This window comes from Lampetra fluviatilis, chromosome 27 (genome assembly GCF_964198595.1).
Source record: "Lampetra fluviatilis chromosome 27, kcLamFluv1.1, whole genome shotgun sequence".
NCBI lineage: Eukaryota > Metazoa > Chordata > Hyperoartia > Petromyzontiformes > Petromyzontidae > Lampetra > Lampetra fluviatilis.
This window is the reverse complement of record NC_136301.1, coordinates 1,732,782-1,757,191: the sequence shown is the minus strand read 5'-3', so window position 1 is coordinate 1,757,191 and position 24,410 is coordinate 1,732,782. Positions and strand designations below refer to the sequence as shown.

The 24,410-nt window shown below is 55.3% G+C and overlaps 3 protein-coding genes across 3 annotated transcripts; 1 reads left to right on the top strand and 2 right to left on the bottom strand.

The window, feature by feature from the left end:
- Positions 1-2,879: 2,879 nt before the first annotated feature.
- Positions 2,880-9,170, bottom strand: MSL2 (MSL complex subunit 2). Its single transcript, XM_078869005.1, has 2 exons — positions 8,297-9,170; positions 2,880-6,039 (listed from the first exon to the last, which is right to left on the bottom strand). The coding sequence occupies exons 1-2, from the start codon at positions 8,427-8,429 to the stop codon at positions 3,146-3,148; spliced, it is 3,027 nt and encodes a 1,008-aa protein (XP_078725131.1). The 5' UTR covers positions 8,430-9,170; the 3' UTR covers positions 2,880-3,145.
- Positions 9,171-12,253: 3,083 nt separating this feature from the next.
- On the bottom strand, positions 12,254-18,930 carry RFC4 (replication factor C subunit 4). The gene is made up of 7 exons (XM_078869366.1): positions 18,674-18,930; positions 17,804-17,882; positions 16,693-16,892; positions 15,436-15,700; positions 14,453-14,659; positions 13,268-13,384; positions 12,254-12,592 (listed from the first exon to the last, which is right to left on the bottom strand). The coding sequence occupies exons 1-7, from the start codon at positions 18,787-18,789 to the stop codon at positions 12,494-12,496; spliced, it is 1,083 nt and encodes a 360-aa protein (XP_078725492.1). The 5' UTR covers positions 18,790-18,930; the 3' UTR covers positions 12,254-12,493.
- A 391-nt stretch (positions 18,931-19,321) lies between these two features.
- On the top strand, positions 19,322-22,454 carry NDUFA1 (NADH:ubiquinone oxidoreductase subunit A1). The gene is made up of 3 exons (XM_078869365.1): positions 19,322-19,556; positions 20,826-20,915; positions 22,307-22,454. Exons 1-3 carry the CDS (start codon positions 19,455-19,457, stop codon positions 22,325-22,327), a joined length of 213 nt encoding a protein of 70 aa, XP_078725491.1. The 5' UTR covers positions 19,322-19,454; the 3' UTR covers positions 22,328-22,454.
- The last annotated feature ends 1,956 nt before the right edge of the window (positions 22,455-24,410 follow it).

The following is a 24,410-nucleotide window of genomic DNA, read 5'->3' as shown; positions in this document are numbered from 1 at the left end:
GATTCGGACAGGAATAACGCGTCTCCACCGTCAACGCTCGTAAAAACACCGCGGTTGTCGGACGGACTCGGACTGCCGTGTTCACCCGCGCCAGGATGGTGGGCGATTCGTGCGGGCATCGAACCATCCCACCACTTGTTCCACACTACTGATAATTACCTGTCAAAATGACACCCCAAATACAATATTAAAGGATGATATGGAACTTGGCCCACTGACACAAAACAGCAGCTGGTGTGGTGGGGGGGGGGGGCCTCGGTTGCGTAAAAAATCGACTTCAGGGATCCCTTGGCATCTACTGAACGCCGTGCCAATTCAGAGAGGACTCTCACTCGACTTGTGTTTTCTCAATGCAACTGCCCGCAACAGAAACGCAGGGGGCGAGGGGGCGCGAGGGTTCAGGGTCAGCTTTCGCGGCCAAGTCGCGGCGAGGTCGTCGCGTTCAACGCCGCTCCCAGATTTGTCAGCGGCGCTGCCGCCGCTTCCCGAAACACGCGAGACCCTCCCCCCCCCCCCCTGCGTCCAGTCGAATCTTCGCTCGATCGACTAAACAAAACCGACTGCAAAAGAGAAACCCGCTCTGCTTTGCCAGTGGAAATTAAAGTTGTGAGTGCCTTCATTTTTGTTCGTCAACGAAACATTTTTTGTCGTACGAGGGTGACGGAGAAGTGACAAAGGCGACGATTCTGCAAAAGGGAAAGTGGAAAGGAAAGAGGAGATGGATACCAATCGATCATCTCACTCGTCACAGTCATCTTGCTCGTTGATCGACGTCTCTGTCGAAGAAAGGCGCCGTGCCGTGGTGATCTCGGTCGACTCGTTTGCCACAGTCGTCGATCGACTGCTGGTCTATGATCGATTGACCTCGCGATTCGATGGGTAGCGACAAATCGGTCCCTCAATTCAAGAGCAAGTGGCCGCAGGTTTTTACGCACGACGGCTACAAACCGAGGAGTCCAACAGCCCACGCGCGCCGATTAAGACTCGTCGATGTTGATGAACGTTAAATCGTCGAGTTGCCAATTCGCTACCTCCTACACTCTCAATCCCTGAGCCCACACCGCCTCGGTTTCCCCAGGATGCAGGGAATATCTCTCTTAAGAGAGAGAGGAGGAATGGAGAAGTCGGAGCCTTAGTCGGGGGTTACCACCATTTTCGAGCGGGTCAAGGAGGTGAGACTTCCTGGATTTTAATCCAGCAACTCATCGGTGCCACTGTCAGAGAATATAGGACCCTGCAAATACTGGTTGCCCCAGGAAAGAGTATTGATTATCCCTAGGAACCAATATTTGGAGATCTTTATTAGCATGTATATATCCGTGCATTTTCACGATGGTAAAATGTAAAACCAGTGTCCAAGATGATCTGGGATCAAGTGGCTCAGGTTGCTTCTGTTATAGTTTTGGTGTTTTACTTTTTCAAGCATCCGGTTAGTCTGAATGTTATCTTAACCATTGTAGTGCCTGACCAACCATCATCCGGAAAGCTAACTTATTCATAATTTATATTTCTAGGGCGCAATCACTCAAAAGTACACGGGGTAGTGGGAAACAAATGTCCGCCGGTGGGAACAAACTTGTATTCGTTCCTTTGGAGGGAATGAATGTAGATTTGTTTGTGGGGAGTGTAAATCTATTCTCTGTAACGCCGGCTCAGCATCCCCGAGCTCCTGGCCACTTCCTCCAATATTCAGTCACAGCACCACCGCCTCCTGCCTCGACACCACCACCACCACCTCTCACTCCACCACCTCACTCCACCACTGGCTCTTACGAAGCCCATCGTTTTGGTGACCAAGCATGGACAAGACTTTCCCACCACCGCTACTGATAAAAACGAATATTTAGGCGTAGAAAACAAACGCGAAGAAGATGACAGTGATGTCCCCCCTAGCCCCCGCCTGACAGCACAAAGGCTGTGTGCGTTTGCTGCATGAGTGTGTGTAGCATGAGTGTGTGTAGCATGTGTGTGCGGGGAGTGGGAGTGTGTGTAGCATGAGTGTGTGTAGCATGTGTGTGCGGGGAGTGGGAGTGTGTGTAGCATGTGTGTGAGGGGAGTGGGAGTGTGTGTAGCATGTGTGTGAGGGGAGTGGGAGTGTGTGTAGCATGTGTGTGCGAGGAGTGGGAGTGTGTGTAGCATGTGTGTGAGGGGAGTGGGAGTGTGTGTAGCATGTGTGTGCGGGGAGTGGGAGTGTGTGTAGCATGTGTGTGTGGGGAGTGGGAGTGTGTGTAGCATGAGTGTGAGGGGAGTGGTAGCGTAGTGGTTAGCGCACTGCGCTACGAACTCGGCGACCCAAGTTCTATTCCTGCTCATGGCCAACACCAGCGACGACTATCTGAACCGGTCATGGGTCTCCCCTAGGTCGACCCAACCTCAAACGAGTACCTGATGCAGTGTGTAAATATCGCCACCGAGGAGACAAAGGCGGCCGAGCGTGGTATCGGCCACCCACCCCCTCGTGTGCCCGTGCCACCCTTCGTTGGTGCTCGCTGGCAGCACTTGCCCTGTCAGTATGTTAAGGCTGTACAGGGTCTCTTTGTCTCTGTGTGTGCGCGAGCACGCGTGTGCACGTGCGCGCGAACATCGAGTCCCCCATTCAGTCGGTAAACGCGCCGGCGGCATAAAAACACTGCGCCGCTCAATCACACAGCGTCACGCAGCGTCACGCAGCGTCACGCAGCGTCACGCAGCGTCACGCAGCGTCACGCAGCGTCACGCAGCGTCACGCAGCGTCACGCAGCGTCACGCAGCGTCACGCAGCGTCACGCAGCGTCACGCAGCGTCACGCAGCGTCACGCAGCGTCACGCAGCGTCACGCAGCGTCACGCAGCGTCACGCAGCGTCACGCAGCGTCACGCAGCGTAACGCAGCGTCACGCAGCGTCACGCAGCGTCACGCAGCGTCACGCAGCGTCACGCAGCGTCACGCAGCGTCACGCAGCGTCACGCAGGGACAACTGCCATCGGGGGATCCCCGAGGTAAAAAAGAAAAACTGCTGAGACTCTCGTTAGATTACGGGCGCAACACGCGAACACGAGTCGTTGTCACCGGTTCCGGCTCTGCTGTGGGCGCCGTGAGAATGTTCCGCAAGTCCTCCCGACGAGGGCACGCGAAGCAGCGTCCACCCCCCACCCCCGCGACGAGGTCACGTGATTTCTATATCCTCATCGCCGTCCTTCCCGTCGAAACCCGTGCCGGCCGCCACGCTAAGAAACCCGGCGCCGCTCAGGCCAAGGTTCAGACCGATGCCGAGGCCCAGGCTGCCGTACCCGGCGCCGCCGCCGCCGCCGAGACCGCCGACCGGTCCCCCGCCGGCACCGCCGCTGCCGAGCAGCCCCAATCCATACGGCGAGCCGGCGCTGGAGAACACCGCGCCGCCGACGCCGACGCCGCCCCCCGCCACCGAAACCGACATCATCGTCCGAGCTTCAGCTACGAGGCTCCCAAACTGCGAGGAGAGCCCCCCGGTGCCGCCGGTGCCGCTCGCGGAGCCGACGACGGCGCCGACGGTGCCGTGCAGGCCGAGCGCGCGCTGCTCGCTCGCCAGCGCGATCTCCGGCACCGCGAACGCCTCCAGCTTCTTGCGGCCGTCTTCCGAGTACGAGTTGTTGCAACCGCGGCACACGCACTCGGTGCAGGCGCGCCGGTTCGAGTAGCACGGGCAGCGCTGGCCGCGGCACGTCAGCACGCTGGGGTTGGGCGTGGCACGCCCGCACTTGCAACCTTTCTTCGTCGTCGCCGTGGTCGTCGTCGACGACGATGTCGACGACGCGGAGGAGGAGGTGGTCGCGGTGCCGCCGGCGGCGGAGGAGGAGGCCGCGGAGGAAGGCGGCTGCATCGCGCCCGAGGGGACGCCCACGCACGCCGACATGGACGATTTTTTCTTTCCGGCCGCGGCCGCCGCCGCCGCGGCCGCGGCCACGTGCTGCGCCGACACCGTGGTCTGTGCCAGCGGCGACGAGACCAGGTAGGGGCTGCCCGCGCCACCGGCCGCTGGCGGCTTCCGCTTGGGCGGTCGTGAGGTCCCGCCGCCTCCCCCGCCGCCGGAGCGAGGCTTGGCGCCGTTCTTCCTGGCGGCGCCGGCACCGGCGCCCCCGTGCTTTTTAGCCGTCGTCTTCGGTGCGGGAACCGGCTGTACCGGCTTCCCGCTGACCACCACCACCGCAGCCTGCTGCTGCTGCTGCTGGTGGTGGTGATGGTGCTGCTGGTGCTGCTGATGCTGCTGATGCTGCTGATGCTGCTGGTGCAGGTGGTGTTGGTGATGGTGGTGGTGTTGACTGGGTGGCACTGCTGCCGCTGTCGCCGGCGATGGCTGCGGTTGCGGTGGCTGTGGCGTTGGCGTTGTGAAGAGGGCTCCGTCACCGTCTGACCGCGAGCGCTTGCGCTGGTTCTTGCCGTTGGCTGCCGTGGCGACCGCCGGCGTCGCCAGGGTCGGTGCAACCATCGGCGTCGCCGCCGTCGCCGGCACCGCCGCCACCGTTGCCGCCGCCGCCGCTGACGTCACCACCGTCGCCACGCTGCGAGCAGCGAGGTCCAGGCTGACGCCACCACCACCGACAACAACAACACCCATTGTCGAATTGGCGCCAAGACCGACGGCAAAGCTGCTCAGCGTCTGGGACTCCAGCTTCATCTTCTTTTTCTGCTGTTGCTGCTGCTGCTGTTGTTGCTGTTTGTTCTGCAGCTGTTGGCTGAGTAGGAGTTGCTGTTGCTGCAGCTGCTGCTGCTGTTGCTGCAGCTGCTGTTGTAGCTGCTGTTGCTGCTGCTGCTGCAACTGCTGCTGTTGCTGCTGCTGTTGCTGCAGCTGTAGCTGCTGCAGCTGTAGCTGCTGCTGTTTGCGCTCCTCTTCCTCCTCCTCGCGCTGGAGGTTGCACGCGATGGCGACGTCGCACCGGATGACGGCGACGCGAACTTTGCGTGCGCGCCCGTTCACCAGCGGTGGCGCTGCGGCCGAACGGTCCAAGCGGGCGCCGCCTTCGTCCGAGTCCAACGCCGATGACGACGACGACGACGACGATGAAGACGACGACGAAGCTTTGGAAAAATCCGAAAACCTCTCCCAGTCCGAGTTCAACTCCGAGTCCGAGTGCCTCCTCCGCCGCCTGTGCCGGTGCCGGCGGCGCCGGCGGCGCCCCAGGTGCTCGGCGTCGCCGTTGCCGTTGAGGGAGTCGCCGTTAGACTCGGGGAAGCCCTCGCGCAGGATGGCCAGGACGTCCACCATCCCCGCACGCATCACCGCGCCCGCACCGCCGCCGTCTGCCGCCACCGCCACTGCCACGGACCCGGCGACGCCGCCCTCCGCCGCGGTGTCGCCATCGCCGCCATCGTTCAAACTCGACCCCGTTCCGGCGACGCTCCCGGCCATGACATCGGCGGCGGTCGCACCCATCGAGGCGTCTGACCCCGCGACACAGGAGCTCCCCTCTGCGCCGCTGCCGCCGCCACCACCGCCACTCTCTCCAGCAGCCAGGAATTCCATTCCTGCGGTAGAACCGTTTTCCGGGCGCTCGTTGCGACCGTCGTCCGGACCCCGGTCGCCATCGGCACCGCCGACACCGCCGCCGCCATTGCTCTTCGGCTTCTTGGCGCCGTTTTCGTTGCCGCTTTCGTCGCCGTTAGTCTCGGCGTCACCGTTGGTCACCCCGGCGCCCTGCGGCGGTTTGTCCGCGCGGCTCGCGCCGCCGCCCCCGCCGGCGTCCCCGTCGCCGGCTACCGCCGTCGTCGCCGCGGCGCAGGCGGCGGCACCGGCGGCGGCGGCGTCGGCGGTCGAGTCGTCGGCGGCACGGACCAGGCCGTGGCGCTCGTGGCTGGCGCGAGAGGCGATGGCGCGGCCGATGTGGGAGCCCAGCAGGTGTTCGCAGAGGGTGCGGTAGCACGCCAGCAGCAGCGCCAGCTGCCGGCACTCGGAGTAGGGGGCGTGCGGGTCGCGCGAGCACGAGCACGGGGGACGCACGCGCAGGCGCTGGCCCCGGCACGCGCGGCACACGAAGTGCTGGCAGGTGCCGTTCGCCGGCACCATCGGGTCCACCAGAAGCTGGGCTGTGGGGGGTGAGTGAGGGGGGAGAGAGGCGGTGGTGGTGATTGTGGAAGTGACAGTAGTGGTGGTGGTGGTGCTTGTGGTGATAGCGGTGGTGGTGGCGGCATTATGTTAGCAGTGGTGGTGGTGGTTATGATGGTGTTGATAGTGATGATGAATGTCAGTAGTGGTGGTTGTGATGATAGTAGTGATGATGATGAAGGTGGTGGAGACGAACGAGGACAAAGTGATGTTGATGTCGGAATGGGGAACATCGGGGAAAGAAAAAGGTTAACATTTCAAAACCGATGTAAAGTGACTCTATTAACCTCACACCATTGTGGAGGACTAGGGATGTAACTGGACCACAACAACAGAAGGAGATGGAACACGTCTCCGACCTCACGAATCAAGGACATTCTCTCGGTCTAAATTCACCAATGCCCTCGAACTTACCCAGGAAAGCCTCACTCTCTCTTTCAACAGGATGCTGCTACATTGCGATGTAGAGACACCAAGGTGGCTATGAGATGTTAACTGCCTAGCCTGGTATGCAGGAAGTTGTGGGTTCGATCCCAACCCTGACGCCCGCTGTATATTTGGAGTTTGCATGTTCTCCCCGTGGTCGCGTGGATTTTTCTCCAGGTCCTCCGGTTTTTCCCCTCCACATTTAGAAACGTGCGTTGATCGTATTTCGCTGCTTATAGATTTCCACGCGATAAGCCACTTCGTTGAGCTATCATTTGTGGCGAGGTCACTTCTGAAAAAAAGCTGCATAGCTCAGATGACCTTACCTGGTAAAATAAAACAAAAAGTTAAGCTTTGTGGGATGTTTGGCCAATTCCATTATTGGATGGGGGTTTGACTTCACGTGGGAGGAAACCCGAGGGAGTTCAGAGAAAACCCAGAAGCTCGTAGCAGGCGACGACGAACAGCACCACCATCTCTCCTCGCCACCTCGCAGCCGCACGGCTCCACAGCTCCGTAAGCGCGGAATATCAACCTCGAGCAGGAACTGCCCCCTAACCCAGTCTCAACAGTGCTAAGCTTATTCTTGGTTCTTTCGGTAAAGTCACGCAGAAGGGAAACAATAAAAAATATATAAAACAATACAATTCTCATGGCGTTTTGACTGCAACACAAGCAATCATCATCAGGTGTGAAATCCAAAGGAATTGTTTTCTCCATTAAATAACCTCCCCATCACCAATACCCCCCCTCCATCCCCCCATTCACCAACTCATCATCTCCATTCACTTCCCATTGCCATCACCACCAACCACCAATCCACTCCCATCACCACTTCCGTCACTAATAACTCATCCCACACCCCCTCCCTAACATCTCTCCCACCCCCCACATCGTTTGGTTGATAAACATCACAACTGAATGTTTAGGGAACGGACTGAGCACCGGACCAACGAACCGATGGCGTTGGCCACCCGAGCTTGATTCCGGGACACGGTTGACATCAGTGTCGAATGACGACCCGAGACTGTCCCGGTTCTCCTCCACCCTCCTCCTCGACCCGTGCGTCGATTTGGATGTTTGGCCAATTCCACTCACGTTTGGGGTCTCCGCGTGCGGGGGAAACCCACACCCGCCAGCCCCTAATCGGTGCCCTTTTTTGTTACAGACCAATTCAGACCTGGTTGGTCACCCCGTGCCCAATATACATCTCAACGTTCATCCTACAAAGTCCCATCACAAGGGGGAAACACAAACTGACTAAACATTTATATTGTTTGCCCGTATTGAAAGGGCTGTATGGACCAAACCCGTATGGGTTGACACGGTATGGGAAAGCGGAGGGTCAGGCAGACATCCCTCGGTCCACCTCGCACCCCACGCCTCTCCAGAGCTCGATGTACGTTGAACTTCGTTCGTACCGTACGTAGCCAACCGTGCTGATGTAGGGCCGCGCGGTGGGGGCGTTGGTGGGAAGGCGGGCGGAGTGGGGTGAGGTGGGGGGGTGAGGTGCTGGGGGTGAGTGAGGTGGGTGGGGGTGAGGTGGGGTGAGGTGGAGGGGGGTGAGGTGGGGTGAGGTGGAGGGGGGTGAGGTGGGGTGGGGGGTGAGGTGAGGGGGGAGTGAGGTGGACGAGGTGGGGGTGGACGAGGTGGGGGTGGGCGAGGTGAGGGGGGGGTTGGTGAGGTGAGGGGGGGGCGAGGTGGGGGGGGTGAGGGGGTGGTGAGGTGAGGGGGGGGGCGAGGGGGGGGGGTGAGGGGGGGGGGCGAGGTGGGGGGGGGTGAGGGTGGGGGTCTCGCTCTCTCGCCTCTCACCGCACACGTAGCACGACAGCGCCTGCCTCAGGCTGGGCAGCAGTCTGCAGACGTCGTTGAGGCTCCCCGGCCTGCGCGGGTCGCAGCGCAGCACGCAGCGGCACGTGGACGCGTACAGCGACGTGGCGTTCATGCTGCCGGCCGGCAGCCGCGGGGCCCAAGTGGGCCGCAGGGCCCGAGCCGGGGCCCAGGGACCAGGCGGGGAGCGGCAGCGAGACTCGCCAGGAACCTCCTCGGGTGCTGAGAGACAGCGGCGGCCGTCGCTGCTGGAGACTGCGACGGGGAGAGTGGACGTCGTGGACGTCGTGGACGTCGTGAAGGAGGAGAGAACTTGGCGGTGGATGTTGGATGGAGGACGCGTGGAGTTCCAGGCCACGCGCGGCCCCGACAGTCGACTTGGAGCGCCCCCGGGCAAAAGTTCCGAAACCCCCCCCCAAGGAAGAGAGACCACCACCCTCCCTCGCCAAACCCCACAACAACAACACCACCAACACCACCACCACCAACACCACCCTCCCCCGCCAAACCCCACAACACCACCAACAGCTCGAGTAGAACCAGGGTGGGGGGGGGTAGAGAGCACCACCACCAACAACACCACCAACACCACCACGACGGTGGTGGTGTGGGTGGTGGAGCCTCCACCACCACCACCAACTCGGCACAGACGCGCGGGGACCCAGGCCCGGCCCAGCACGCGGGGTTCTCACCCCCGTCACCACCCAGCCCGCCTCGCCACCCAGCCCAGCGTCTGTAGCGATCCCAGGCCTCGGACCCAGCAGCCCCCAGCGAGTGGGAAGCCTCGAAGCGAGACGGCACCAAACGCCTCGAGCCCTGGGCCCCGACTGGGGGGGGGCTGGGGGGGTTGGGGGGGGGGCTGTGGCCCCGTGCGGCGGGAAGATCGCGGTGGATTGGGGGGGCCAAGAGGAGCGGCGTGGGCCCGTGACCTCTGACCCTAGGTGGGTGGGGGGGATGAGGGTGGGGGGCGTGGGGGAGGAGTCAGGGTCTCGTTCTGAGCATTTTAAGGAGATGTTAATTAACAAACAATGTTCAACTATGTTTTATTATGTATGTAAATTAAAGGCGATACAATAGCGGAAGGAGCGTTACGTAGCAGCAGAGGGCGAATTAAAAAAATTTCTCGATCCGAGATCCCCGGGTGGATGGGGGAGAGCGGAAATCTCGCGAGACTTGGCACGCGCGATTGGTCGCGAAGGCTGCACGTGACTTCCACACCCCCACCACCACCCCTCGAGTGGTCACGTGCGCGAGGCGGCCAATGGGGTGCAAGGAGCGCCCGCTGCAGCCGCTTCGAATCGCTGTCTTGCATTTGCAGCGACAGCATGGTGACGTCAAAGAAGCGTGCAATTTAAAAGCAATGTCAATGCCACTCATGACAGGTTTATACAGGTAGGAACAATATGTTCCACACTGCCCACCAGGGATTATTTGTCTGTCGTGACTGTCTGTCGTGCATAAATATGTATGTAATATAAACAGCTCTTTGATTGGTGGAGACCTACTGCCGGGTACGGAGAGGGGAGGTGCCTAAGGGAGGAGGGTCAGGAGAGGGGCCTAAGGAAGGGGGGAGTCAGTAGAGGGGCCTGGGGGGGGGGGTCAGGGGAGGGGCCTGAGGGAAGGGGGGTCAGGGGGGGAGCCTAAGGATATGGGGGGTGGTCAGGGGAGGAGTCTAAAGATATGGGGGGGGGGGGGTCAGCGGAGGGGCCTGAGGGAGGGGGGGTCAGGGGAGGGTAAGGGGAGGGGCCTAAGCAAGGGGGAGGGGCCGATAGTTAAGGGGGCTGGCTACCTGGCTGGCTGCCTGGCTACCTAAAGTCAAGTTATCTTTTATACAGGTAGGAACAACAGGTTCCACACTGCCCACCAGGGATTATTTGTCTGTCTGTCGTGCATATGTGTCTGTCGTGCACGAATGCGCTGTCCAACCAAGTTCCTACCTGCCCACTCCGAAGGAACGTGTTATATACAAACACTTGATGCAATTACACATTGCACGCTATCTCGTGTTGCGTCGCAGGTCCAGTTGTATTCATTGCCATTTAGCTCATGGGTCATGCGTTCCAGACTATATTGCCATAGGAAGAAGAAACTTGTCAATTGCTTCTCAATGTTTTGAATGCAGACCTCGGTTTGTGAGAGCTTGGGTGACTGCATCAATATCTACCGAGTCTAATCCTTACTAGTTGGCTGTCGGGTGGTAGCGGGTTTTAACGACACATTTATATATTTACGCAATCAAACCAAAAAACCTGTTATGGAGTGAATGGTAGACAAACCTTTCCTAAATCTGAATTCGTTGTTTTCAAATATGATTCGGTCTCTCTCAGACAGAACGACACAGATGCACGAGGAACCAAGCGAGCGGCAGAGGCAGTGAGCCGGCTACAAATTTCCCCCCCAAAGCTCTGCGTTCCTTTTCTATCAAGGGGTTATTGGCCAATGACTGTTTACACGTGGGAGGAAACTGGAGCAGAGAAAATCCACGCTCGCGAGGGGGGGGGGGGCAGGGCAACACTCTACCCCAAACAGAAGGGGGGCAAGTGGGGGTCCACATTTGCTGCTGATACCACCGTCTGGACTGCCAGGGACCAGCTTCCTCCTAGACACCCACAGAAAGGGAGCTTCACAACCTTTATGCGACCCACCAACCCTCACCTAGAGTGCTGGCTGGATTACTGGCCACGTGCGTAACCAGCACCGCCCAGCGAAATCTTCATAAACAAATTAATTTGTGCGGTAAGAGGTTAATGGGTCTGTAGTGCTAAGTCAGTTTTCACCCCTCTTCGAGGTATTGAAGACAATTATATATTGTAGGAGTCGGACAGGGAAACGCGGTTTCAACAAAGTTACTCGGTGACAAGAGACGATGCTTTATAAAAACAGGACTTGAGAAATAAAGACATTGACAGAGAAGTAATGACCAATGGCAAGAGTCACAGGAATCCATCTAATAACGCACTCAAGAATGCTGCAAAGTTGGACTCAAAATAAATATGGGCAAAAACGAAATTACAAGTTTACAAAACAGTTCAAGAAATTTGTTTGGAGTGTTTATACTCAAGGCGGATATTGAAGACGGACCAAGATCTAAATAGTTAAAGATGGGTAGACGGGAGCTGGAAATCTGAATCTTGACTTTCGTGATTGCAGGAATTCATATTCTTTGGGTCTTTCGGTAAAGTCACGTAGATAGGTTCAAAGAAAATAACAAAAGACTACGACGTTTCGATCGCAACACAAGCATCCTCTGGTCTAACACCGTTTTGAGGCTAAGCTAAAAAAAAAGCTGTCTCTGTGGACCAACCAGTTTCAAAGACAATGCATATATTAAGTGTTTTTTGTTTGCATTGACCACAAGTATTGTGGTTAATGCAGACATGATCCTTGTAAAAGGTTTCAGTTTGGTGTTTTAACATCTTAACACAGCTGTTTGTTGCCAGAAAAAAGGGGAAAACCTATTCTCATATTTAGGTACTGGCAAAGGAGGTCCCATGACGTTACGTTAATATTAATCCTTGATCGTTTTTGCGTGGATTAAATATTGGCCGTTCTATAGGATTCGGGGGGGGGGTGCATCAGGCGAACGTATGCAGGTGGGGAGGGTGTAAAACGTACGCGTGTGTACAGGGAGGGGTCAAGTTGAGATAGAGTTTTGTGTACGTACTAAATGGATGCCCCCTTAAGGCAAATTCTGGGCGATTCGACCATGGGAAAACGACAGCAACAAAATGCACTTTTATTTTAGCCGTTCATAACGCCAACACGAACACGTTCAGGTTCAGTGTTATAATTTACAGAGTATCAACAGTCCTCACTTTAGCCAAACCAAGTAACGTGGCCCCAACGTAAACATTCACCACAGCCCCCCCGCCCCCTTCCCCTCCTCTAAAAACCGACGCACGGTGTGCGTGATAAAGAAACAAGACATGTTACGCTCCGGAATGCGACACGGAATAAATCTGAGAGTCGTGATATTCCAAAATCGAAGGAGGGCTTGCGATTCAATCGGCGCAAGATTATGTCGATCTTGAATCAACGCAATGCTTGTTTACGAAATCAAACCCTCGACTTTTTCGAGCCAGAAGGCTTGGCTTAAGGTTTGTGTGCGATCTAGAGTGGCACAGGTTTCGCACGTGCGATGTCGCGACGCAATCTGGACGCCGCCGCCGCCGCCGCGTTTCACTCCGCGGGGCGATTGAACTGCGTCATGAGGACGGAGCACAGGGCCAGCATCTGCAGGTATTCATCCGCCCCGTCCACCAGGCACTTGTCCACCTCCTGCGGGGGGACACAGAGACGCGTCCAGTGTGAGATGGGAACAGAGTGGGTGGGTCTGTGTGTGTGTGTGAGATGGCTTTATGTTGGCGATTTCAATAACTTTTTTTGGTTTGGCCATGTTTGTAGAGTTAGACTAATGGCTTTAATCTAAGTTGTCTTGTGGTTGTTGTTTGACTTGCATCCCACTGGGATTTTTGCACACAGCGTTGGTGTACGGTGCTTTTTTCTGGAAGATTTTTGCTATTTTTTCCTGGATTTTTCTGTTTGCGCATAGTCACTTTAAGATGTTTCCTTGTTCATGTTTTTGTTTTTTTTTATTGCGGTTGCACCCGATTCAAGAGCCGAATGGCTCACAGGGCTATACCAAATAAATGAAACTGAAACTGTCGATTCCCGCTCACGGCCAACACCAGTGACAATTATCTGAACCGTTCCTGGGCCTCCCTGACATCGACTCAGCCTCAAATGAGTAACTGGTGTGGTGTGTAAACATTGCCACTCGAGAGAAAAGGTGGCCGGGGTAGTGCTGTCCAACCAACCCCTTCTTGTGCCGTACTGGCCTTCATTGGCGTTCACTAAGAGCACTTCCCTCAACAGTCTGCTATGTCTCTACCGGGGATCTTTGTCTGTGTGCTCTGTTCCTGTGTCCCCTGCAAATCCCCGTGTGTCGCTGACCCCCAGCTTGTCGGCGATGGCTGACTTCTGCCGGTCGGAGAGGTCGGCACGACACAGCACGACCTCGTGAAGCTGCCCTATGAGCGTCGTGGCCGCGTAGCCCTCGCAGCAAATGTTCTGCACACACACAGGAGACACGCGGCAGTCATTAATACAACACAATGTGGATCTCGCAGAGAACAAACTATGTTTTATCTTACCAGGTGAGGCCCACTGAGCTATACAGCTCTTTTCTAGAAGCGACCTGGCCACAAATGATAGCTCAACAAAGTGGCTTATCACGTCAGAAATGTATAGCAGCCAAATACTATAAAGGCATGTTTCTAAATGCGGAGAAAAAAATGTAAGGACCCAGAGAAAAATCCATGCGACCACGAGAACATGCACACTCCAAATATACAGGCATCAGGGTCAAATCCATGACCTCCTGTATACCGGGCGAGGTAGTTAACATCTTGCCACCCTATACAGTGGAACCTTGGTATACGTCATTAATTCGTTCCAGAAGCTAGGACTTATACCGAAAATGACGTATACCAAACGATTTTTTCCCATAAGAAATAAAGAAAAAAGAAATAATCCGTTCCAGAGTATAAAAATTATATTTTACATGGCATATTATACATTAATGGGGTTGTATAAAACAATTTAGACACTAATTACTAAAATGCATACAGAAGCAACGTGACCGCGCTGCTGCCAGCTGAGCTGGTCACGTGGCGCGCCTCGACCCCGCACGTCGTGCGCGCCTCGACCCGGGGCTCCACCCTCCACGGGGGCAGCCCCCCATGCGTTTAGAGTCTTTGGCGGCTGTAAATTGATACGTGATAAGCTACTTCGTTGAGCTATCATTTGTGATAGCCCGGTCGCTTCTGAAAAAGAGCTGTATAGCCCAGTGGCCTTACCTGGTAAAATAAAAAAAATAGTTTATAGTTTAGTTTAGAGTGGTACATAAATAATGATAGAGAAAGGGGGACCACATACATATCGATACAGGAGGGGATACAAAAGGGAGCAGAGCAGAAGTTGAGGGGGATTACAGAAGGGGGTAGTTCATAATGAGAAGGGCTACAAGGAGGAGTGGTGGAGTAGGAGGCCGTCCGTATATAAGGGGTCCAGAAGGGGGTAGCACAGAAGAGGATGATGATGATGATACAGAGGTGAGCGGTAGAAAGGAGGCACCACCTGGACAGCCAGGTCCATCTTGTCGATGGAACTGGAGCGGCACGCCTCCACCAGGGCATTCAGCAAAGCGGTGGGCACGGAGGCGGAGATCTCCATGACGACGGCTCGCGTGATGGTCGCCCCGACTACGAGGCGGGCGGCGCTCTGCAGCATGGTGATGGCGCGGCGGAGGTCGCCTTCGGCTACCTTCACCAGCTCCGACAGGGCCTGGTGACAGGAGTGAGGTGAACAATAGGTGTCAGGTCTGTGTGTCTTTTTCTTTTGTTACGGGTTAGTCAGTTCATGTATAACACCATCATGAAGGTCCTAAATGATTGCGAGCAGAGGGTCCGGGACTTTGAAAGCGTGAAGAATAACCCAGAGCCCTGGCCTATTGATGATATCATAGGCCCTGACCAGGTCAATAAAGCAGAGATGGAGGTCATGTTTAAATTATCTGCACCTCTGCAGTAACAGATGAACAGTAGCAGCAGCGGGGTCAACCCCACCTTGCCCTATGATGTTATTTAATCTGATGAGTTTCCCCTCACTGAAATGCTCAGCAAACCTGTGAACATACACACACCCATCCTCAAAGACGTGCAAACATACATACATTCTCACATACTCAAAGACAAAGATCTCCCGTATAGCCTTAGCAGACTGTTGGGGCAAGTGCTCTTAGCGAGCACCTATGAAGGCCGGCACGGCACAAGAGTGGGTGGGTGGCCAGCACCACACTTGACCGCTTTTGCCTCTATAGTGGCGATGTTTACACACTGCACCAGATACTCATTTGAAGCCCAGTCAACGTAGGGTAGGCCCAGGATCTATTCAGATAATCATCACTGGTGTTGATGGCCGTGAGCAGGAATCGAAACCGGGTCACCGGGTTAGTAGCGCATTGCGCTAACCAATGCGCTACCGCTCCCCACATCACACACTCGCACATCTTCACACATGCACACCCAGCCTCACACACACATGCACGCACACACACGTACCTCCTGCTCGATCTTGAGCCCTTCCTGGTCGCACACGTGCCTGACCCTCTGCTCCTGCGCAGCGTCCGACAGGGGCTTGAAGCGGAACTTGGAGCAGCGCGAAGTGAGTGGCTCAATGATGCGGCTCACGTAGTTGCAGATGAGGCAGAATCGCGTCGTCTTCGTCTCGCGTTCCATCGTGCGGCGCAGTGCGGCCTGGGCCGCGGATGTCATCGAGTCCGCTTCGTCCAGCACCACAATCTTAAACGGCGGGCAGGGGCTGCCACTGCGGGGCGGGGGGGTTGGAGGGATACGCAAGGATGGGCGGGGACCATTATGCACGTAGACACAAAAACGACAAGAGACACAAACACACGCACAGCCACTCGCTCACACAGTCACACACACAATTAATCCCCTGTACTCTATAGCCTTAAGCAGGCTGTTGGGGCAAGTGGTGTTAGCGAGCACCTATGAAGGCCGGCACGACACGCGAACGGGGTGGGTGGCCAGCTCTACGCCCGGCCGCCTTTGTCTCCGGAGTGGTGATGTTTAAACATCACACTTGGTACTCATTTAAAGCTGTCAACGTCGTGGAGGATAATCGTCACTGATGTTGGCCGTGATAGGGAATGAAACTCGGGCCATTGGGTTCATAGCACAGCACGCTAACCACTGCGCCACCGCTCTCCATATGCACACACATATGCAAGGACACATAGGAACCCACAGGTACAACAACACCCGCCATTCGCCACTAAGTGGTGATAACGTCACCACGGCCCGTGCCAGGCTAGGTGCACTTCGAGGCCACGTGAAGTGTTGAAGGCTCGATGACAGGGACAGACCCAGGTGTGATGGGTTGACTGACTGAGATAACTGGCAGATGCACCAGCTGTGCCCCCTACTGTGCCAACTTTCTGTATTTTAATTCTGCTCATTGTTGTGACCGTTACTTCTCTGCCCTCTGTTAATGTTAGATGGCGACTGCCTCCCTATGACCAGTAGCGTGCTTCATGAGCCTCCTTCACAGAGTCTCCTTCACACTGTTGGTACCAGTTTTTGGCAAGCCCACTCAGCTCCACATCCTCCCGTACTGGATCAGTCCATCTCTTCTCCAGACCATGGCGTACCCGTTTAGCCCCATGTATCTGGCCAAACAGAAGCTGCTGGGCATGCGGGCTACATGACCCACAGATACAAAGGCGCTCACACACATGCACAACACCACACAGGCAGAAACGGACAAACTCCCACTCGAGTCCATCCGTCACTCACTCTTTGCGAGTGCTGGATGCTGTGAGCTGCGCGAAGTTCTTCACTTTGTGTCGCACCACCTGGATGCCACGCTCGTCCGACGCATTGAGCTCCAGCACGCGCTGCGAATACAGCTCCGGCCCAAAGAGATCGCGTGCCGCCGCCAGGATCGCCGACGTTTTCCCCGTGCCCGGCGGTCCGTAGAACAGCAGGTTCGGCAGCTACGCGCACGTACAAAACAAAGATCCCCCCCCCCGTATAACCTTAACAGACTGTCAGAAGCAAGTGCCGTTAGCGAGCACCTATGAAGGTCGGCATGGCGCATGAGGGGGTGGGTGGCCAGCACCATTCCGGGCCACCTTTGTCTCCCCAGTGGCAATGTTTACACACCGCACCAGATACACATTTGAGGCCGAGTCGAGCTAGGGGAGGCCCAAGACCGGTTTAGATAATCGTCACTGGTGTTGGCCATGAGCGGAAATCGAACTCGGGTCGCCGGATTCATAGCGCAGCGCGCTAACCACTACTACACTACCTCTCGCCCTGCTATACATACTGCGTATGGGTACACATGGCAGGCACACACAGGAACAAACACGCACAGGCACAAATACAGCCAGGTACATAGGTGTTGGGCTACATGTTGAATGTATGCACCTTCCTGCCATAGTAAATTCCTTGTTTGTGCAAACTTTCATGGCGAATAAAACCCTTTCTGATTCTGATTTAAACCATATTTATTTTACCAGATAAGGCCCACTGAGCTACATAGCTCTTTTTCAGAATCGCCCTGGTCACTAATGACAGCTCACCGAAGTGGCTGATCACGTGTAAATTTGAAGCAGCCAAATACTCTAAATGCATGATTCTAAATGTGGAGAGAGAAAAAAACGGAGACCCGGAGAAAAATCCACGCAACCACGGGGAGTGAATACATTCCAAATATACAGCAGCAGGCGTCAGGGTCGGGAGCGAGCCGACGACTTCCTGCCTACCAGGCGAGGTAGTTAACATCTCCTAGCCACCGTATGGATGGGTCCACAGAGAGACGGTGCGTGTGAGTGGTGATGTAGGCAGTGGAATCCCGAGTGAAAGGAGTTAAAGGCTAAGAGCCAACAGCGTCCCTTCTCACATCAGCTCCTTGCAGCGACTTCTTGAGCACGGCCACCACCTCTTCTTGGTGCGCAACCTCGTCCACACACCTGGGCCGGCTGGAACAAACAGTTACCACCATTGTTACCACCACTACCACCACCACCATCATCATCATCATTATCGTCGTCGTTGTCATGGTTGCCACAATCATCAGCATCACGATCAATGCCTACGACCAAAATCTCGTTGATCTCAAAAGCGAAGCGGGGTTGAGCTCGGACAAAGCATAATGAGTGAGGTACACTGACGGTCACGGTAAATCTGGAGATGTTGCATGTCAGGAGGCGGTGTTGCACGCGACATGTTGCATGTGAAGAAGCGGTGTTGCATGTGAGAGGCGGTGCTGCATTTGAGATGTTGCACGCGACGTTGCACGCGAGAGGAGGCGGTGTTGCATGTGAAGAAGCGGTGTTGCATGTGAGATGTTGCACGCGACATGTTGCACGCGAGAGGAGGCGGTGTTGCATCTGAGGGGATGTTGCACGCGACATGTTGCACGTGAGAGGAGGCGGTGTTGCATCTGAGGGGATGTTGCACGCGACATGTTGCAGGCGAGAGGAGGCGGTGTTGCATCTGAGGGGATGTTGCACGCGACATGTTGCACGCGAGAGGAGGCGGTGTTGCATCTGAGGGGATGTTGCACGCGACATGTTGCAGGCGAGAGGAGGCGGTGTTGCATCTGAGGGGATGTTGCACGCGACATGTTGCAGGCGAGAGGAGGCGGTGTTGCATCTGAGGGGATGTTGCACGCGACATGTTGCACGCGAGAGGAGGCGGTGTTGCATCTGAGGCGGTGTTGCACGCGACATGTTGCAGGCGAGAGGAAGCGGTGTTGCACAGCTCTCACTATTTCTCCACCCATGGCACCGCTCGGCTCCGCTTCGCCTCGCCGCTGCCGGGCTTCTCCTTGGCGGCCGACTTCTCTTTCTGAGGTAAACTCCCGCCCTTGAGGAACGCGTGCATCTTCCTTCCGCGGCAGGCAGGGAGGGAGGGGGGCACGAGAGAAGTCGCTCGAGGAGGAGGGAGACGAGGAGGGAGACGATGAGAACGAGGAGGACGAGGCCCCACCACGCTTTCTCCCGCCAAAAAACGGCGTGAAAGTTACGGAAGTGACGTCACCGGATGTCAGCCTGTCAGTGGCGCAGAGAACAACAACACTTGGAAGTTAAATCATATTTTTTTATTATTGAAATAGTTTTTTCCCCTCTTTTTTGTTATCTTTGCGACATCAATAACAACTAAATCGTTGTGGGAAAGCCACGAAGGAAAAAAAATAACCCCCAAACCGCATTTTTATTTTGCTTCTGCCCTACGTCACCCCCCCCCTCACTGCGAGGTTTGTTTTAGCTCCACAGCTCTGAGGCCGGGTTCCCCTCATTGATATTGGCACCCTATGACGTCATCCACTTGGCGCCGTCTGATGTCATCCACGTTGCGCTGAGTGACGTCATCCAGTTTACACCGTGTGACGTCATCCGCGTGGTTCCGGATGACGTCGTAGAGGGTTGAAGGTGACTGCAAGGGGGGGGGGCGGTGTAGAGAACGCGAGACTTTGACGGCTTTCGACGACGGAGAGACAGCGGCGGCAACAGCAGCAGCATCGGCGGCAACAGCAGCAGCAGCGAGCCATGTGGTACGAGATCCTGCCCGGTCTGGCCGTCATGACCGTCGCGCTCATGGTGCCGGGATTCACCACCATGTTCCTGCAGCGGGCGTCCAGCGGGTGGAAGGTGAGCGGCGGCTGGCGGCGGTAAATCGTGTGGACAAGTGGCAGCGTGACAGCTCGAGGCAGATGTTGGCTGCGGCGATGACGACGATGATGATGTTGTTGTTGTTGACGATGAATTCGGACGGAATGAGGCCCCAGCTAAAGGCCCCGTGGGGGGGGGGGGGATGGTGCCCTGTCCTGCCCTGTTTACTGGGGTGACCGTGAGAGGCTTGAACAAGGCCGCGCCGCGGGGCCTTCGTCTTGGTCAGCAGAGGGCAGTGGAGTCAAAAGGCGTCGTTGTGCTGAACATCTATTGAGCCCACGGCTATCGATGCTCGCCGCCTCCAGCTCGCACTGACCAGCGGAGTTCAAGTATGGTTTAGGCATGGTCGTGCCAAGTTTGTGTAACCCCCCCCCCCACACACGGCACGGCGTGGAAAGGCCTTCATCCAGCAGTGGAGTGTGCACGCACGTTGGCCCATTAGGACGTCACGGTGGCTAGGAGATGTTAACTACCTCGCCTGGTGTACAGGAGGTCGTGGGTTCCATCGCGACCCGGACGCCTGCTGCTGTAGATTTGGAGTTTGCGTGTCTCTCTCTCTCATCATCATCACGATGGCTAGGAGATGTTAACTACCTCGCCTGGTGTACAGGAGGTCGTGGGTTCCATCGCGACCCGGACGCCTGCTGCTGTAGATTTGGAGTTTGCGTGTCTCTCTCTCTCATCATCATCACGATGGCTAGGAGATGTTAACTACCTCGCCTGGTGTACAGGAGGTCGTGGGTTCCATCGCGACCCGGACGCCTGCTGCTGTAGATTTGGAGTTTGCGTGTCTCTCTCATCATCATCACGGTGGCTAGGAGATGTTAACTACCTCGCCTGGTGTACAGGAGGTCGTGGGTTCGATCGCGACCCTGACGCCTGCTGTGTATGTGTGTGGATTTTTCTCCGGGTCCCCCGGTTTTCCCCTCCACATTTAGAATCAACATCACGCGTTTAGAGCATTTGGCTGCGATAAATTTCCACGTGATGAGCCACTTCGTTGAGCTATCATATAGCTCTGCTGAAAAGGAGCATGTAAATCCACGTGTCCACGGGGAGAACACGCAAACTCCAAATATACAGCAGCAGGCTGTATATTTGGTCGGGATCGAACCCACGACTTCCTGTACACCAGGCGAGGGAGTTAACATCTCCTAGCCACCGTGGCACCCGAGATAGCCAGACAGAGCCAGTACATCAAGGCTGGCCTTAGTTGTAAAGGGTTAAAATTTAACTCCGTCTTGACAGGAGAAGCGCGTGGTGTCTGACTCCTTCGGGTTCATGATGCTCAAGAGGGACGCGCGAATATCTGGGACAAACACCTACTACCAGAGCAAGGTGAAGCTATTCTATCATCAACACCACCATGATCATCATCTTCGCTGTCGACACCGTCAACATCATCATACGCAGCTTCTAGTGGTGCATCGGGAAGCTATTATATCAACACCACCATGATCATCATCACTGTCGCCACCGTCAACATAAGCATCTACTAGCGGTGCATCGTGAAGCTATGAAATCGTCAACACCACCATGATCATCATCATCACCGTCACCACCGTCAACATCATCATAGATCACCTTCACTGCCAACACCATAAATTCACGCACAATTATCACCACGATAATCACCACCCTCGCCACCGTCAACATCATCATAAGCGCCGACTCGCGGTGCATCGTGAAGCTATGAAATCGTCAACACCACCATGATCATCATCATCACCGTCACCACCGTCAACATCATCATAGATCACCATCACTGCCAACACCATAAATTCACGCACAATTATCACCACGATAATCACCACCCTCGCCATTGTCAACATCACCACCACCACAGTCACCACCGGAATCATCATAAATAATCATCAGCATCTTTATCGTCACTGTCACCGTAAATAATCGCCACCATAAATTCGCCATTGCCATTGCTATAGTCGCCATCGTCAGTGTTATAAACGTCATCACCATAAATCATCACCATCGTCAGCATCATTGCCACCATCGCAATTGCTTCCACCAGCACTGGCATCGTCATCATCATCATCTTCAAAACCAATATCACCATCTTTATCATCACCATCATAATCACCATAATTGCTACTAGCAACAAAAATCACCTTCACCATGATCATCGCCATCATCATCATCACCATCAAAAACAACAGCCGCTTGCAATCCTGTCATCTCTGTCACCATCACCACTGTCAGATTCAGTGTGGCCTTGCCGTGCATGCATGTCTGGGCGTTTGGGCATGTGTGCGTGCCTCGAAAACTAATTTCTTTAGAACTGCTGTTGTGTGTTTAGTTTATATTCCTTCCCCCGCACTTCCGATTAGCAAGGTTGGCTACGTACGGTGCATAAGAAGTTCAACATATATGCGTTGCTTGGGTTGTGCTGAGCGGTGACAGCCACCGTTTTGTCTCGCACACCGCACTACGAGGCCAGTGACTTGTGTTCAATTGCAGGGAACAGCTAACGTCAGTGGCGATGACATCTGGTGTTTGGGCCTCCCCTAGATCAATTCAGCCTTGCATGAGTAGCCTGGTGCGTGACGAACATCGGCACCGGGGAGATAAAAGTTGCCAGGCGTGGTGCTGGCCACACCATCCCCCGTCACGTGGCGTACCGGCCTTAAGAGGTGCTCGCGAACGGCACTTGCCCCTTCTGTCTGTAAAAAGCTGAACGGCAGATCCCTTGTGTGTGTGTGTGTTTCTCACAGGGCTTGGAAAACATCAACTGAGCTGCTAAGAAATATGTCTTATCCCTCCTCCACTCCACCCTGCGTAACCTGTCACAAACACGCGCATGTCATCACTCACCGGTCCTCCCAGCTCCTGAACAACCAATAAATTTCTGAGCTTCGACAACGCCTTGGTGTTGATGTGGTTGTTTTTCACTTGCCCACCACCGCACTCACCATCTGATCTCAGCTGCGTGTGTGTGTGTCACGCTGTATACGTGTCTGGGCAGCGATGGTGCAGTGGTTTGTATGCACTGCCCTACCAACCCCACGGTCCAAGCTCGATTCCTGGTTCAAGGCCCAGCATCAGTGACCAGTCATATCAGAACTGGTCCTGTTAATTCTCCAGGTGGATTCAATTCTCAAGACGCAATAAGTAAGAACGATTACTCTTGAGAGGTAAGACGAGAAGTGAAGACATCGTAAAACATCTGGGGTCACGAAGGATATTGGATGGCTTCCCATGCCAGTGTCAAAAGCAGATCCGGAACAAAACCCCGACCGAACGTGGGGATGCCCACCCTCAACCTGGTGCTCAAAGATGGTCACACTTGAGGATGTGGGCCTGGCTAGGGGTGATGGATCGCGACACCTGAAGGAACATCCGGCCCATTAATGATGGCTTATTGACTACTGCTGCTGCGGAGTGAGGAGAGAAAGATCATAATCGTAGATCAGTTTTTTCTTCCGATTCCATTCCGATGACGCGCACGTATGGATTAAATTAGGCTAAGGCCATGCGGGAGGGCATGGGGCACAGCTTGGCGCCAGCTATCGTAGAGTGCGGTCGTGTCGCTACAGTTCCCTGCGGGGAGTACAATATCTTTGAATACAGCGGCGTTGTGCCTCTAAATACTATTAACGCTAACCGCTTGCGCGTTCCGAGATTCAGCGGTGAATGGGGCCCACCCTTCAACTTGCAGACGTCTCGGAACGGAAAAGGTTTAAGACGGAGAGGAAGCAGCGGCAGAGCGAAGATGAGATGGAAAGGGTGACGAATCGGCATGACGCTGGCTGGGGTGATGGGAAGGGAGGGGCCTTGCACAGGAGTGCAGGAGGGTGAGCCGGGCAGCCGACTCCATGGTGTAGCCGGTGTGAGCTGCTCACCCGTGCTGAATCAAATGTATTATTGTGTACTCTGTAGCATATAACCTAATGAACCATTTTGCACATGCATACCTGTCAACCCCTTATCAGCGCCTACCTTATTACAGGCCAATTCAGACCTTATTGGTCACCCCGTGCCCTTAAAAATCTCAACGTTCATTCTACAAAGTAATTAAAAGGGAAAAACACAAACAACTAGACAAATTGTAACTAAACAAAAACCTTTATGTTTATATTTCGATAATTGGTGTCAATGATGCTACCTATCATGCTACTGTCTGTGATCTTGCATGCTTGCTTGATACGTGGATGCACACTCATGTTGTAAATGTGTAATGAGCGACTTCCGCGACACGTCGTGTAGAGGGTACTTTTATTTCTCACACGGGAACAACACAGGCCAACCTTATCTTTCTCACTCTGAGTACAACACTTAGATATTAGCGTCTCTACTGGCTACACACACACGGCCGATCACTCGGCGCGGTCCCACCGCCCTCCCTCGGCTACGCCGCTGGCTGGCGGCGTGACGAGGATGGCGATGGAAGCCCGCAGGAGATCTTCCACGTGGCCGGACGACGGAGAGAGATGACGGCGAGCAGCGACGCAGTCCAGTCCCAAGACTCCACACACGAACCGCGAGCCCCGGGTCTGCCCCTGCTTTTATCCCCCCAGACGCGGCTAGGCTCCGCCTCTGGCCACGCCCTCTCGTGGAATCTTCGAGCAGGTTCCCGGAGCATCTCGGCCAACCCCGCCCATGACCTTTGCCCCCAGATACCTCTCCCTCTCTGATTGGCTGTTGTCTTAACCGTGCCCGTGCTTCCCTTTCCCAGCCAGCAGGTGTCATCATGTCATTACAAATGTACAACAATAAACAAATTTGTCGACTGCTCCGGCATCGCTACTCTCCAAAGTAAACGAAAAGGCCGCCCCACGACTTTTTAATTTGGCCGTATGATGTTTTGTTGTTGCCGGT

What these genes read in the sequence shown, in the direction of transcription:
- NDUFA1 (XM_078869365.1), top strand. Translation starts at nt 19,455, where the DNA reads ATGTGGTACGAGATCCTGCCCGGTCTGGCCGTCATGACCGTCGCGCTC. An exon ending in GGGCGTCCAGCGGGTGGAAG is followed by an intron (nt 19,557 to 20,825) that starts GTGAGCGGCGGC and finishes CCGTCTTGACAG; the next exon opens with GAGAAGCGCGTGGTGTCTGA. An exon ending in ACACCTACTACCAGAGCAAG is followed by an intron (nt 20,916 to 22,306) that starts GTGAAGCTATTC and finishes TGTTTCTCACAG; the next exon opens with GGCTTGGAAAACATCAACTG.
- MSL2 (XM_078869005.1), bottom strand. Translation starts at nt 8,429, where the DNA reads ATGAACGCCACGTCGCTGTACGCGTCCACGTGCCGCTGCGTGCTGCGC. An exon ending in GCTGTCGTGCTACGTGTGCG is followed by an intron (nt 6,040 to 8,296) that starts GTGAGAGGCGAG and finishes CACCCCCCACAG; the next exon opens with CCCAGCTTCTGGTGGACCCG.
- RFC4 (XM_078869366.1), bottom strand. Translation starts at nt 18,789, where the DNA reads ATGCACGCGTTCCTCAAGGGCGGGAGTTTACCTCAGAAAGAGAAGTCG. An exon ending in AGTCGCTGCAAGGAGCTGAT is followed by an intron (nt 16,893 to 17,803) that starts GTGAGAAGGGAC and finishes ACGTGCGCGTAG; the next exon opens with CTGCCGAACCTGCTGTTCTA. An exon ending in GGCTCAAGATCGAGCAGGAG is followed by an intron (nt 14,660 to 15,435) that starts GTACGTGTGTGT and finishes TCCTGTCACCAG; the next exon opens with GCCCTGTCGGAGCTGGTGAA.